The sequence below is a fragment of the Lepidochelys kempii genome, chromosome 10, assembly GCF_965140265.1.
Source record: "Lepidochelys kempii isolate rLepKem1 chromosome 10, rLepKem1.hap2, whole genome shotgun sequence".
In the NCBI taxonomy this organism is placed as follows: Eukaryota; Metazoa; Chordata; order Testudines; family Cheloniidae; genus Lepidochelys; species Lepidochelys kempii.
In genome coordinates, this window is record NC_133265.1 from 60860401 (window position 1) to 60875666 (window position 15266).

Genomic DNA, 15266 nt, shown 5'->3' on the forward strand with positions numbered 1-15266 from the left:
TACTGTGGGGGAGAGTAGGGGGAAAAGGGAGAAGAGACTATTTTCTGCAGTCTTCATAAAGGATTTATTGATTCTTCTGAGCCTCCAGAAGAATTCTCTGTAACTAAGATTCAACAAAACAGCTCTTAAAGTGTGCTTTTATTGTCTCTGATATTTTTGAAGGGACTTTTAATGCCATTGTGTGTGCTATATAGGAGATTCTAATCTCATAGGTGTAATTTCTGATTTTCACACACAAGACAACAAGATCAGACAACACATGGATATTAATGTCTAGGAGAATTAGAAATAAGTTTTCAGGTAATTTCAGAGTTAAATGCTGACAACTGCGTCTCTTGCTGCTGGCCCTATCCACACATTTATTTTTGATGGAAATTCCATCATCCTAAAAGATTATACTAATAAGCCATAAGATCCATATGGTTCATTTGACAGATCTCTCTGTCAAGAGGCGTGGAAATCAGGGGTTCATAGTCCCACAGAAAGGACTGGCAGTGTAGTACGAGTGCTGCACTGTTAAAGGCGGTGTCATTTAGATGTGATATACTGAGATCCTTTCTGGTGTTTATCCAGGTGGAAGATGACACCCAGGGCACTTTTGAAAAAGCAGAGGTTAACCATGGTGTCTTTGGTCACATTTTCTCTCTCAATAAAATTGTGGTAGATTAGCAATTTCAGAGTCCATAATGGATGCTGGGTTTGGCTACACAGCTGGTTTTGTCAGTATTTAACCTATTGAATTATTACTACCTGTTTTGGCATATGGTAAATATAAAATGGATTTATTAAAACCAACTTCTATTATGTTATGTTTTGGGGCTCTGTTTTCTGTTGGTGAGCTGTATCGCTTTAGAAATATTACTTTATTATGACCTCTCTTGTCCCACTCAGGTAAAGTGTCTGTTCATGTGTTTGTGACCTCTGGACTAGAATATTACACTAACTTGTTCTGTGGTCTCTCCCTGGGGTTACAGTACAAAATGCAGATGCTATAGACATATATGGCAACAGCCATAGCTCATATTCATGCCAAACCACACTTGTCCAAAATTTTTCTTCAGTCTTGAAGGCTTTATGCTTGCATCCTATAAAATTCAATACAAAATTTAAAACCACTCTGTTTAACCCTTGAAGCACTTCTGTAACTCAGTCCAACATGTTTAAATATGCCATTAGCTCCTTAAGTGCTGTCACATTGCAGACCACTGTCAATGTGGATCTCCTGGCTACTCCAGATACATGTCATATGGGTTGAGAAATTTCCATAAAATGGTTATTTCTTGCGGCTTAGAAATTCTTTCCTTTCTTAAATTGGTGGTGGTGGTAATAGGGGGGGTCTCCTGCAAGTTTTAAATTAAATTATATTCAATCGATGCATATTGTAATATCTTAAAAACCAATATGAAATGAATACGGTTTAAATTGTTTTGCATTGGTTCTGCTATCAGTGAGAAATTAAACCAAAGAAACAGTTAATAGAAACCCATTCATCAATGGTGTTTTTTTTCACAAGAGTCAGAAAAATGAACTAATATATAAATGCAAATTAGTTTTTTAAATAATGAAATGTTTACTTTTTGGAAGCCAAATATATCAGTCTTTTAGCTTAGTCAGAATCGATAATTTATGCCACAGAAAATGTTTGACTTCAAGTTATATACACTGAGGAATAGCATTTTATTTTGCAGTTTGATCAATAGTTAAATATCATTTTTATAACAGAGCTCTGTAATGTACGGATAATACATTTTCCACCTCAATCCGTCATAAGACAAACCTTGATACAGTAAGTAAATATTTCTTTGTTAAAAATAAGGAAACATGAAGGTACATCATAAACTCTTCACACTTGTAGTTTACAAAGTTTGTGGTTTTGGTTACTACACTGTCAGATGATTTTTGGTGTGCAAAACTAACAAATTGCTCCTTGCGAGCAGCAGTGATATGTTTTTTGGAAACTTCAATACTTATCCCTTTATAGGTAGTTCTGAATTATAAACATTTACGTTATTTGATAACTTATTAATCCATTATACAGCAAAATGTACAACATTTTACAACATAATATACAACAATCAGAAAAAAATACAACAAACACGCTTTAGGTAAACAAACAGGAAACCCATTTTCCCTGTAGAATCCAGCCTTTCCTGTTTAACTTCAGGAGCCATAGTGGAATGCAGTAAAAAATGTCAGTAGATGAATCGTGTATGGACCTCTGCCTTTTATCTAGAGGTAATGTCTCACTCTCTGATGTTCTCCTTTTCTATCTGAGATTGAGTCTATTCATGTCCTATCATATTAAATCTTGTTGATTGCTAATGGGTTTTGGGAGCACTACTGTAAGGCAATTTGACTTTCACCTTAACTGTATGAATCACTTAAGTGTCAGCCAGGGTTCCCACACTGAGCTATACCTTTTAAAAGAATAGCTATTTAAATACATAGAGAAATATGACTTATTATGTACTTCCAAAGGGCCACATGAATTATACTACAACGGATGTATAATATGAGCTCAATTCACACCTGATGTGTATCTTCGATGAAATTAATAGAGCTACTCCAGGGATCAGTTTGCTCCCAAACATTTAAGTGTAAGTACATTTAAAACACCAGTGAGATTAGTTTTAATGGGAATAGGGCATCCAAACCCCATAGGCAGCTTTGCAAATCTCAGCCAGGGTCTGCAACCTTCATTTAGTAGGCATTAATACTTGAATCCTCAGAAATGTCTGAAGTAGACTTCAATGACCGATCTAATTAAATACATTTGACATTCAATGGCTCCTTTAGCTAAAAGGGTTTCTGGCAAATGGCAAAAAATGGGATTTTTGTAACCAATGAAAACATCTTTCCTAAATAAATATTCTGCAAAGTATAGACACAAACAGGGTAACAGTTGATAAATGGTCAGCTCCTTTCCCCCCTCTCTGTGATCTTAGTTAAGTACAGCAAACTTTCTTGAGAGACTACACAATTTCTCTAAAATTCGAGCTCTGTTTCTTGCCTGAAAGAGTGTTTTCACCAAGAAGATTTAAAAATATTGCAACAATCCATGAAAATCTCTTGAAAGGAAATTCTGGAAAGATTTACCTACATGAGGTCACACATACCTCATCAGTAAACTGGAATCAAGTCCACCAATGTTGTTTCTGCCCCTAAACAATGAAAGTACCAAACCGATAGTTGAAACCAAAGCCAATGGAAAGTGTGTGTGTGTGCGTGAGCCAGAACATTACATTAGATATAGTATGAGTGCATTAAGAGCCTGATTTATTATAATTTTGCATGTATTGTTCACATATGAAACCTTATTTTTACAAGAGATGCAAATGTTTAAGGAATGTTAGAGACACTAGTATCCATACTTTGACATAGTGTAATGCAACACTGCCCCCACTCAATTGGCTCACAGTGCAATTTAGGCCTACAGGCACATAAATAATGTCAATTGCAAAACTAGAAGCAGTTTCTTTCATACTTTATTTTACAATTTCTCACTAAATATTTACAGGACATGGATTTTGCTTCAGTGCAATACATAGTAATGTTGCATAAGTACAAACTGTTGAACTTTTCTAAAACAAAAGAAATAAAGCACTTAACTGATATTACAGCTAAGTATGTAAAGCAACATTTATAACTTTCAGAGTGAAAACGCTAACAGCATCATTACTTTTCATAAATGACTTCTAGAAACAAACCACACAGCAGCTTTACATCTTCCCAACGATTAACTCTTATACAGTACTGCATCATTTAAAAAAATGAATTTTTTGTAAAGCATGTATACTCTGCTGTCTTTTTCTACAGATATCAACTTACCTTTTTATACAAATATGATGTAGCCTTGGCAGTTTTGAAGAACAAAGTTATCTCAAGATATCTAACATCAGTAACAAACTCTGATAAGAGTAGCTTCTTGAGAACTTGCGTTAACAGTATTTCTTCACAGTGATATTTATGAAAGGTTGGAAAAAGGTCAGCATAAAATATTTCCACCCTTTTCAGTTTGTATGCAAAAATCATTACTTTATATCAGTAATTATAAAATTACAAACACTTTCTAGAAGTAACTGCATCTATAGTTATGATAGAAAAAGTTATTGGTAAGATACCTAAAATGAGGTTAGCATAAAATGATTATGAAATTGGATAAAATTCTTTATAATTATAAGGGAAGTAACTCAATCCAGACATGTAGAAGCAACTCACAGTAATTTAACAGAGACAACTAATTAATCAACTCAAAAGAATAACCATTCATTAATAAATGTGAAGGAGTTGCAATGAGATGAACTCAACTTTTTAAAATATAACATTAATAATTTACTCTTAATCTTGATTTTGGCACTTCATTGTAACAATTACTTTTCCAAAGACCAAAATATGTATAAAAGGTGTACAGCGCCTCAACATACCTTGCAAATATAGTACTTAAGTACTGGCAAACACTGAAACAGAGTTAATTAAACATTCCCACTGATTTGCACATGCATGCACTATTCAGACAACAACATTGTATCGATGTTCTTGACGGTGACACCTTTGCATTATTTGTGATTCAGGCAGTTTCTTCAACAGATCTTGTTTCTGATTTAAGTCTCACAAATTCTTTAGCAACTTCATCATTGGTCCTCTGAGAAAGTATTCTAAGGATTGTCAACCCAGTGTCATCCATAAAGATATTTTTCAGCAGAGGATACCAGGATGCGCAGCTACCTTTCTCTGCAGTATTCTGTAGCTGGATAACTGTCATTCCTACAATGCGATCTTCCCTGGCAAAGCAGTAATCTTTCACAGAGAGGTGAAGCTCATAGGCTCTCAGCCCTTCTTCGTTACTCAGAATGCTGTGTGGTTTAAAAGGATGAGTTTTGAAAAAGGATTTTAGTTTAATTCCCCCAAAGGGTTAACATGGCTTAGAAACCTTTTAAAAAAATTAATATTCACTTCAGAGATAGTTCTACATCTGCAAACAGAATATTATTGATATATAAACTGTATATTGATCCTGGAAGGTGCTGAGTGAGCGCCCTCCGTTTCCATTGACTTGAATGGAAGTTGAAAGCATTCAGCAACTTCCTCAACATTTGGCATAATCAGACCCTCTGTTCCCTTTCTCCAGAAATATTGCAGATGATCAATATTTTAATCACAGTTGTTTAAGCATCGATTGACCAATTATGCTTTTTTTACCCCAAACAGAACTATTTAAACTGCTGTAAAACTACAATTCAGAGGAATGCAGAACAGTATCTCACATGTCTTTAAGGCACAACTAACCTTTATTTAGGCTCTTTCCCCTCTGTCCAGCTAAAAACTTTTTTGGAGTTCTAGTATATCTTTGATCTGTTTTCCCTACTCTATTAATTTTGAATTTAATGTTGGGGCAAATGGTTTTTATATGACAATTATAGGGGGCAAATGGTTTTTATATGACAATTATAGGGGAGGCGTTCCACTCCGAGGTGTCTGTTTTCTAAATGTTACTTCTATAGTAATGTGATATATCCTTGATGTATTCAGTATGAAATTGTGTATCAGTATTTGCTATTGAGCTTCTACCCCGATTGAAAATTTTATATATATCTGATTCAGTGTATGGGTGCCAGCTGTTTTCCAGGAGTAAAGAACTGACTAGCAATATTTAACAGTTACATACAAAAAACATGTAAGCCTGATGATGATCTACCTAGGACACTTTTTCAACACAACATAAACAACTGTGATGACCTTTTTCAATCAGAAAATGAAAAATGTTTCTTTAGTCTGAGTCACGTATTCATTTATAAACAAAATAATTCCTACAATTTACTATTCTTGTTATATTACATAATAGCACACTTGTTTCCTTTCTAGGAGCCAAGTTCTGGTCCCTTCCCTTCCACCCCAATAAATGGGCAATGGACAAAGCAGTGGGAATCAGTGAGGTTGGAATGTGTCACAAGCCATGGAGCAGTTTTGGAGCCTTTAGATGTTCCCTCACTATGCCCTTAAAACCTTCCTGTGGACTAGGATCAGGGAAAATCAATAAAGTTCTATGGTGACAAGTGGATCTATCCTCTATGTAGCTCTCTGCGTTCTGGTCCCTGCCCTGGCTTTGCTTCAAGGCCTTCCATGCCCCCCTAGCTGACTGAAGGATTTTGTCTTACAATACTTTTTTGCTATACTTTTACTCACAACTCTGTGAGGTGCAGCCTCTGAATAGAGCAGCTTTCTAACCAAAAAATATTTAGCTTCCAAGAACAGCATTATACCCTCAGAACACATAATTACTGTACTAACAAACCACCTTTTTATTTTAATGGTTGTATTATAATGGCTTTCATTTTTATGATCTAAGCGGAGACTGAATGCTGCATGGAAACCATTGGCAGAGACAAATTATAGCTTAGATATTACAGGCAGTGCCTAGAGCTAGAGTGTCCAGTATTTACGTCAGAATCTCAGATTTCGTTTATAATCGTGAGTTTCTAGTTCTTGTGGCCACAAAGAAAAGGATGAGAATGTGACCTGAGTGTAACAATACTGTGATATCCGCAGACAGTCTGGAACAATAGCTCTGAAAGGGATGAACGGTGTCCCATGCCTCTCTGTGGAGGGCTAGCCCCACAACCTACTGCCTGGGAGTCTTGCCAACACTGCCTCAGCCGAAGAGTTTCTGTGCGTGGCTGACACCACTCACCTGAACAGAGCCACCGTAGCTGTTGGGTTGAGTACTGGGAGCTCTTTCCTAGCACTCATGCCTCTCGAAGAAGAGTGAGTCCCCCACTGCTGCTCTTCGAATGGGGGTGGGAGAGAAGTGACCCCAACCCGCCATCCTTGCCTCTCTAGGAAGAGAGAGGCACCTCAGCGCTGGCACTCCAAATAGGCGTGGGCCCATGCTGGTGAGGGGGACATGCGGGCGGGCTCTGAATTGCCTTAATCCAGCCCTGCTGGTTGTTTTCGGTTTCCACAAGTGTGACAAACCAAGGGTAGGGGGATCAGTTGGCCAATGTTTGCTTGGGACGAACCTAAACCGTCGCAAAACCAGCTGGTTTTGTAATCATTGATCCCACTTCTCCAAACCCAGAACAGGCATTTTCCCTATTTGCACTGTGTGCGCTTGGGGACATCAGTCAAAAAAAAAATAGAGAAGGGGCTGGGTGGCCCAAAAAGGCTTTTGAAGCAGCAAAATGACAGAAAAATGTTTCCGTACTGACTGCTGCTGAATTTGCGTGTGGATAGGCATCCTGCTCTCCTGAAAATGTGTCCCATAGACACATGCTGGGGCAGTGGGCCTGTTGACTGGTCCCTCAAAGAAACAGGAGGGGTGGGGTGGACTAGCTCTCATCTCTGAAAGAAGGGAAGAGGCCAGCTGATTGTACCGCCATAGACAGTAGGAGGGCATGTCACTAGGCCTCACACAGATGTCAACCTAAAGAAAGAAGGGATCCTAGGGTCTGTTGCTGAAGGCGTGAGGGAGCCCCCTGCTTCCTGAGAGTTGAGGGGATTCTTAGACCTGCCTGGGTCTGATCAAAGTCTTCTATGAATTTCAACTTTGCATTGAAACTCAGTGTCAGTTAAGCCTGGTTTCAGGTCTCAATCTGAAAGGTTCACAGCAGCCCTAAGATTATGTGCTGTTTGATCATAATTTCCAGTCAAATGGCTGTATAGTTTGGTTTCCACTGTGTAAAAAACAAAACAAAAACGGGAGGGAGGGCATTTAGCTTGGGAAAGTAATGGCTAAAATGTCATCTATTGCTGTCATCATGATGCTAATTTATTTTTAAGCAGCTTTTCTTTCTGCAGCCTCGATTTGGTTGTCAGGCTTACATTCTGTTTTAGCTACTGTGACTGCAGTAGGTACTTTCCCCAGATAATGAAAAAGAAATTGGTAGGTTTGTAATTCTCATATAAATTTATAATAACAATGCATTTCTAGCACCTTTCATTTAAGGCATTTTACAAGTACTCATTAAGTTCCACAAAAGGCCCTTCAGAGTGTTAAGGGTGAAATTCATGCCGACGTAGGGGTCCAAACAAAGCCCTATGAACCACTTAAGAACTGCGTTGAATGGTGTGCAGCACCTGCAATGGGGTTAATTTCACTCCAAGTGCTGGTGGCTAGTTGCAGTCAAATATAAATATACTTATGGTTGGGCCAAACCAACTGGAGAAACCTGCCAGTTATGACACTGCACTGGCAAGAACAATAATGTGCATTGCTACTGTTCCTATAATACTGTCCTGGATGCTTTTACTGCAGGAAAGCATATCATTAGTATTCACCCTGCAGCACACAATAATCCCCTTGTAGGATAGGCAGAGCTGTAAGCCTCCAGGACTGTATATATGTGGAGCTTTGTTTCATGAAACTCATTGCATATTTTGAGTTATAGCTGCAATATTTCACTCATTCTGAGGCACATAAAACAAGTACACAGGGCAGGTTATCACTGGAGGAAGAAGATTTACATGATTATTTCCTTTGATTTAAAAATGAAACATAGTGCTAGGCAGTCTAGAATCCTCTTGACTCTAATGATATGCTGCTATGCTGTAATCCAAATAGAACATAGTTTAGGCTTTAATCACTCAAAAAACCTGTATTATTCTAACAGTCTAGCATTAAAAAAGATTTAGAAAGAAGGCATAACTTGAAAATGTCTTTCAGCTCCATAAAAAAAAATCCAGCCACCCACCTCTGGAAGAAGTTATTTGGTAAATAATTTTGTGGCATGAAACAGAATGGGAATACTTCTTAACATTGATTTCTGCTTTGCCACTATTTTATTATGAATGGTAGCAGCAGAGATATTAACTATGGGTTGAGCTATTCCATGTTGAAGTCAATGAAAAGGCTCAGTAAGACTTCAGAGGGCATTGGATCAGGCCTACGTTAGACTGGTGAATAGTTCAAAGGTTTTGCATGAATAGATTTTTACTACCAGAAAAATTATTGTAGATCCTTTCAATTTCTTTCATGCTTAAAGTTAACCTGCTGATTGCTATTGGATGTAGGAGACAGAGATGTGGAAAACATAGGCCCCTGTACTGCTCAGTATCCTGTACCTGACAGATCCATTTGTTACACTGCTGTTATTAAAGCAAAAGGCTTGTAAAGCGTGCGATTAAAAAGCAGCCTAAACTCACCTTCTCTAATGTTACTGCAAGTGCTCCCTCTAGTAGTGATGATTTCCTCTTACTTATTATGTAACTAATCTTACAAAGTAAAGACAGATCCAGTGAAGATAGGTATTTGAGGGTGGATGGGTGTCTACCAATTTGGAGATTAAGCTACTTATAATGAATGAAAAACACTAAATATATTGACAGGTTTCAGAGTAACAGCCGTGTTAGTCTGTATTCGCAAAAAGAAAAGGAGTACTTGTGGCACCTTAGAGACTAACCAATTTATTTGAGCATGAGCTTTCGTGAGCTACAGCTCACTTCATCGGATGCATACCGTGGAATATATTGACTACTTGATGCTCATCCAGTCTGGTGCTAATTGTATTTAGTTGTTCCCATCTTACCCAGCTTTAGATCCTTAAGATTGTCCTACTGCATTATGTGATTCTCAGTAGTTGAAACAAACATAGACACTGTGCTTTTAAAAATAAAATTTTAGGAAAATAATTGTTGGCAATTGCCATTAAGGATGTTTCAGTCTTCTAAAGGTATGCCTGTACTTCATGTGTCCCCATAACCCTGGAGTTGTAGGAAAAGGGAACATTTGTTCTGAATACATTTCTCTTGTAAACAGACCACTGCTTTTGTTCACATTTATCTCTGTGCAAACACATCAAATAAATGAGAAGAATAATTTGTCACAAAGGGACACATTATATATCCCTCTTTCTAAAGTGTGGCTTAACCTGTGAGGACACTTGCCAGTTCTAAGATGTTCACCACCATCAGATTGGTAGACTGTTAAGGGATGTCTGAGGAGGTTATAGCGGTAGGAGGAGGGAAGGTTGCTGCCCTTGGAGTTGGGGTCAAGTAGGGATTCTTGCTAACAGAATGAATTCTGACTGGCTTTCCTCAGCCTGCCTTCCTAGCTGATATTTCTAAAATGGCCTTTGAAGCCAGGAACCAGCACTGTTGAAGCAGTGGGGGCACAGGTGTAGTGGAGCCAGAATGCATTCCAGCACTTTTACACCGCATGCTGGAGGTCAAGTTGCATAGAGCACACCATTTTGTACAGCAAAATTGTGTCCTCACAGTGTGACCTTGCACATCTGCATGAGGTCACACCAGTGGGAGCACTCCAGTAGTGTACGGCCCATTCAGGACTATACCACTGAGCTGGGTCAGTGGGAATCACTGGCATAGAGCCTCAAGCAGCTTCATGGTCAGATGTAGGGCTGATGGTCAGCAGAAGCCAAGAAAGTGAAACTCCCAGCACATGGAGGCAGAGTGTGGTCTTTCAGCGCTTGGGAAATGGGCAGGCTATAAGAGAGGTCTTAATCTAGAAAAAGGAGGATGATGTAGAGAGCAGGTAAAAGGAATTTGGATAAGATAAGAAATTTAGATCCCTAAATCAAACAAAAAGGTTCTTTAGCTTCTGGGGATTAAGTAAAAGTGGTTATTAATAGCAATTATCATTTTACATCTTCAGACTTTTACAAACATTTAAGGCCCAGATTTATAGAAATGTATGTACAACTGGCATTAGCAATTTAGGTAACTGCACATGCAAATGACCAATTAGGTATCTAACTTCTCATCTGTGCGTGCAAATGAATGTGCATTTCTAACTAATAATCCCCACAATTTCCAGAATGTCCTTAATTCCAAATCCACTTGTCTTCCATGTTTCAGAAACTGGAACTTCAAAAAGGAGTGTTACAGGCCCAAAACACAAAGATCAAAATTCATCCCTGCGTAAGACAAGGCTATAACCCAGACTTTCGAACAAGCTGTACATCGAAAGAACCCTAGTTTTGAAATCATGTCTATACTTATGGTCTGTGAAATATGCAGTCTTGGACTGTAGCATTTTCAGTTCTCACAGCTTTTGCTGAAAAATTAATTGTAACAATTCATATAAAATGGACAGCTAAAAGAAAAGAAGACTTACAATTGGAATGTTTCATTGTATTTTGGTGACCAGGTGTTGCTCTTTGTCTTGGTGCCATGTTTTCTCCTCTTGTCACTCAGGTTAGGACCCAATATACAGACTTCCACAAATGGCCGGAACATAGCTGTTGTTTGCCAGTTTAGGTTATTAATTGCTACAACTAAAGAGAACAACGGGAATTAGATATGCATTTAGAATCCCAATGCAAAATATTAGTAAATATCCTTGCTTAAATATGTAGTAAGGCTTAGTGTAGCCAATGAGAAGTCACAGGAGGACGACCTGAGATTTTCCTGGTAGAAAACCTACACTCCACAAACCAGCAATAGCTTGTCTGCTTCCCACTGAAGTTCCTGTTTGAACTAGAGTATGTAAAAACATCCAATCTTGATTTTAAAATTATCAGTGATGGAGAATCCACCACAACCCATGGTAAATTGTCCCAGGGGTTAATTACCCTCACTGTTAAAAATGTACAGCATACTTCCATCCTGAATTTGTCTATCTTCTACTTCCAGCCATCAGATCTTGTTAGACTTTTGTGAGAGACCATCATTCAATATTTGTTCCCATTTCCAAATATTTGTTCCCCATATATGAACTTATAAACTGTGATCAAGTCAATTCTTAACCTTCTCTTTGTTAAGTTAAATAAATCGAGCATGTTTTCCAATCTTTTAATCATTCTCATGGCTCTTCTCTGAACCCTCTCCAATTTATTGACATCCTTCTTGAACTGTGGACACAAGACCGGGAAACAGTATTACAGTAGTGGTTGCATCAGTGCCAACTACAGAGGTAAAATAACTACCCTACTACTTAAGAGTCCCTATTTGAAACTTACCTTTTACAGTGACTCTATGTTCTCCAGTTCCAGGATGTGTAAAGACATCCACCTGCACAGAGATCTCACCTACTGCATTATTGGTAGAATGACCTGCAGAAGCAAACAGTAGTTTAATACTGCTGACTCCTCAACAGCTCAGTGGAAAATAGACAGTACACGAATGTTACAACAAGAAGCAGGTGAACAAAGAACTTTATATTAATGTAAGGTGAATAGTATGTTTTCTCATATCTCACCATATTTTCTTTTCTTAACCATCTGGAATATATTTGATGCCTGGATAAGGTGAGGTGATAGCTTTATAAGTGATTTTACCACAGTTGCACCTTGTGACCACAAACATCTGCTTCCCGTGTATATTCTTAGTAGGACTGGGAGAACCTCTCATTAGGAACCTTAAATTCAGCCTGTGATTCAAAAAGTTGGTGCCAACATGAAACTTGGTTGTTTTGCTGAGTTCTGTATGTATATATTTGCAAAACTGCTCGTGTATTATTTAAGGTGCATCTTAATATGAAGTCAAATAAAGACAAATGTCTTTGTCTGTGGGCTGGATTGTAACAATACAATTTGCATAGGAAGGTGCACTGTACAGTTGCACTGCTCTAGGATTACACAAGGGAATGAATTGTGATTTAGGTAGTCATAATGTGACCCTTAGTTAATCTGGGGCAACCATTTACTACACACAGATTTGGTGGGGTTGAGGATGCAGAATTAAGACTCCATCTACTCCTTACTTGACCACCCCATCCCTGTTCAACCATTCCCCTTCCACCTGCATGAGCAGGGAAGCAACAGGCCCCCAGAAAAGCTGCTTTCCCACTGCCTGCGAGCCACAAACACAAGTAATCCATGCAGGGTTTAAGTGGATGCCTTACCCTCCTGCTCGGATTCATTGGGCAAGTGACAATCTTGCCCTAAATTAAAGATCTCAACCAATGTGTTTGCCCTGTTTTTCCTTTCCCCTACCCTAAAATGCTTTTCTAGACTTCTTCATCTCAATGGCTTCCTTGAAATGTGATTCTACAGTGATGCTTATTGGTCGGGTTGGAATAATTCATAGTTACATTCTCTTCTCTGGCTCAGCGTTGCAAGGACAATTAAATACCCTTATCCCATGGGTTACTGCGTCGAAGAACAAGCTTCTTTTCTGACATATTAAGATGTGGGAACTTGCTACTCAATTTACTTGATCGGAAACCTTGAGAAAACAGAACACTCTATTTGCCAGCTGCTAAGTGAGTTGGGCCACAATGCTGTCAAGAGTTCACTTGTTAAAAATCATAATCAGAAATCACAGAGTTTTAATTAAAAAAAACAACAAAAACTGTTTTAATGTCTTAAGCAGTAGAGACATAGCTGCCACTTCTGAATCTCAGGGTGCTCACACAAATGTTGCTTCTAGATATGGTCCAATATCAACCAGATGGTGTAGACCATTTTATGACATGTGTAAATAGGCAATTTGTTACTCAGCGGGTTTTAGTGACAAGAAGTTTAGCTTCAGTGGCAGCCATTACACATTGCAGTGCAGTTTGATAATTCCACAGAGAAATCTTTACTATCTTAAGTACCTAATTAAACTACTGACTTATCTAGTTCACAATAAATGAAAAGTAAATAATGCAAGTTACTTCATCTTTCATCAAGTAGTATTAATAACATGTTAGAGTAGTAATAAAATAGTTCAAGAACAAGTGAATATCCAAACTCAAAAAAATTACTAACCAGTTTCAACAGCTTCCACCACTACTGAGTTTCTCTATCGTATAAAACCAGCCTTTAGCAATAAGAAAGGAAACTGTTATATGCTAGAAGTGATGTATTTCAATCTGATTTTTCCTTCTGAGGGAAACAAAGTGTTCTCTAACCCATTCATCACTGTCCAGCCTTTATTTATTAGCAATGCCACTCAGTTTCTGCTTCCTGGAATAACAATTTTTAGCTGAACACAAAATTGTATGTAAAATATTCTGTCAAGAAAAATAACATTTAAAACACAGCTGCCATGACCACTACTCTTCGAGGACCAGATTCTGCCTATTTGCCTGTTTTGAGTAGTACATGTGTATTCCTCTTTATTTCAGTGGGGCTACTTAAAGACCTTGTCTTAATTATGAAAAAAGGTGCGTTCTTAACTCGTGTACTTAGGCTTTAACTTGACCTGCTAACTTTTGTGGAAACTAAAAACTACCTTAGCTTACTTGAGATAAAATCCTAGTGAAGATAACTTGTTAGCTAACTTGAGCTAAGAACATACCTATTTTTCTGTAGTGAAGACAAGTGCATAAAGTAAAGAACTATTCAAAAGGCAGAATCTGGCTAAGCATTACTATTGTCTAGTTAGTGAAGTTCTTCAGGTCAGAAAAGCTCTTCCACCAACAGAAGTAGGTCCAATTTCCAATTAAAGACATTACCGTACCCACCCGTGGCTCTCACATTTGCAGAAATCAGGAATGTTTGGTGCACAAGTCTCCAAAAAAAAAGGGGGGGGGGAAAGAGGGTTACATTAGCAACAGATATTATTTGCAAGGAAAAATTTGAAGTCTCTGCTAGACCTGATCAAGGTTTTTGCCTCATATAAGAGACAAAATGCATGTGACCCTAGTTCAAATTGGGACAAAATCTGCTCTCGGTTACTGAAGTGGAAACCCACACTAGCTCCATTGAATTTAACTCCAGTGAAGTTCTTCATAATTTACTTCAGCTAACCTGAGAGCAAAATGTGGCTTACAGTTTCTTACGGCTGTCAACCTAAGCAAGATATTCCTATCATGAATTACTCAATAGAGTACTTTTCCCTACAAGCTTTATTTGCCCTGTTTGTGGCCATTAATATAGAAGAACCCTTTAAAGGGTACTGTAAGTTTTGCGTACACCTAGCACATTACCTATAATAGGGTGTGCTGGAGGCATAAAAGAAATCTCATACTATATTTAAAAATGCTCATGATGAGTATGTTCTGATTGTATCGCAACAAATAAAATGTAAAATCAGCGCTCTGGGGCATGGGTAGATTCCACTGGTAGCTAAGCAACTATAAGGCTTTTCAATATGAAGTCCATTAGTATGTTTGTAGCGCTTTTGATGAGATGAATTGCAGTGTTAAAGAAGGGAAAATGCTATCATGCTCTGCAAGGCTATTTGCTGTCAGGAGAACTGATCTATTATATGGCTTAGGGTAAAAGCACCTTCCTCTAGACTAATCTGAATTGCTAAGAGTGTCGTACTGTGGAGGCTGTTTCTGATGTGACCAGTGGAATCTACCCAGGCCCCAGAGCTCTGATTTTACATTTTATTTGTTGAGATACAATCAGAACATTAAAAAGCACCTATCTGTTAAAAAT

The 15266-nt window shown here is 38.1% G+C and overlaps 1 protein-coding gene across 4 annotated transcripts in view; it reads right to left on the reverse strand.

Moving 5' to 3' along the window:
• UNC13C (unc-13 homolog C) overlaps positions 1-15266 on the reverse strand; it is a 427801-nt gene that overhangs the window by 24686 nt on the left and 387849 nt on the right. For 2 of the 4 annotated variants that reach the window (XM_073303827.1, XM_073303826.1), the window contains 3 exons: positions 11913-12005; positions 11069-11228; positions 1669-4853 (listed from right to left, as the gene is read on the reverse strand). In XM_073303827.1, coding sequence (XP_073159928.1) covers positions 4568-4853; positions 11069-11228; positions 11913-12005 — 539 coding nt within the window. In that variant the 3' untranslated portion in view covers positions 1669-4567. Of the gene's footprint in view, positions 1-1668; positions 4854-6342; positions 6834-11068; positions 11229-11912; positions 12006-15266 lie in introns of those variants that run through there. The other 2 variants (XM_073303828.1, XM_073303829.1) reach the window with 2 other exon arrangements.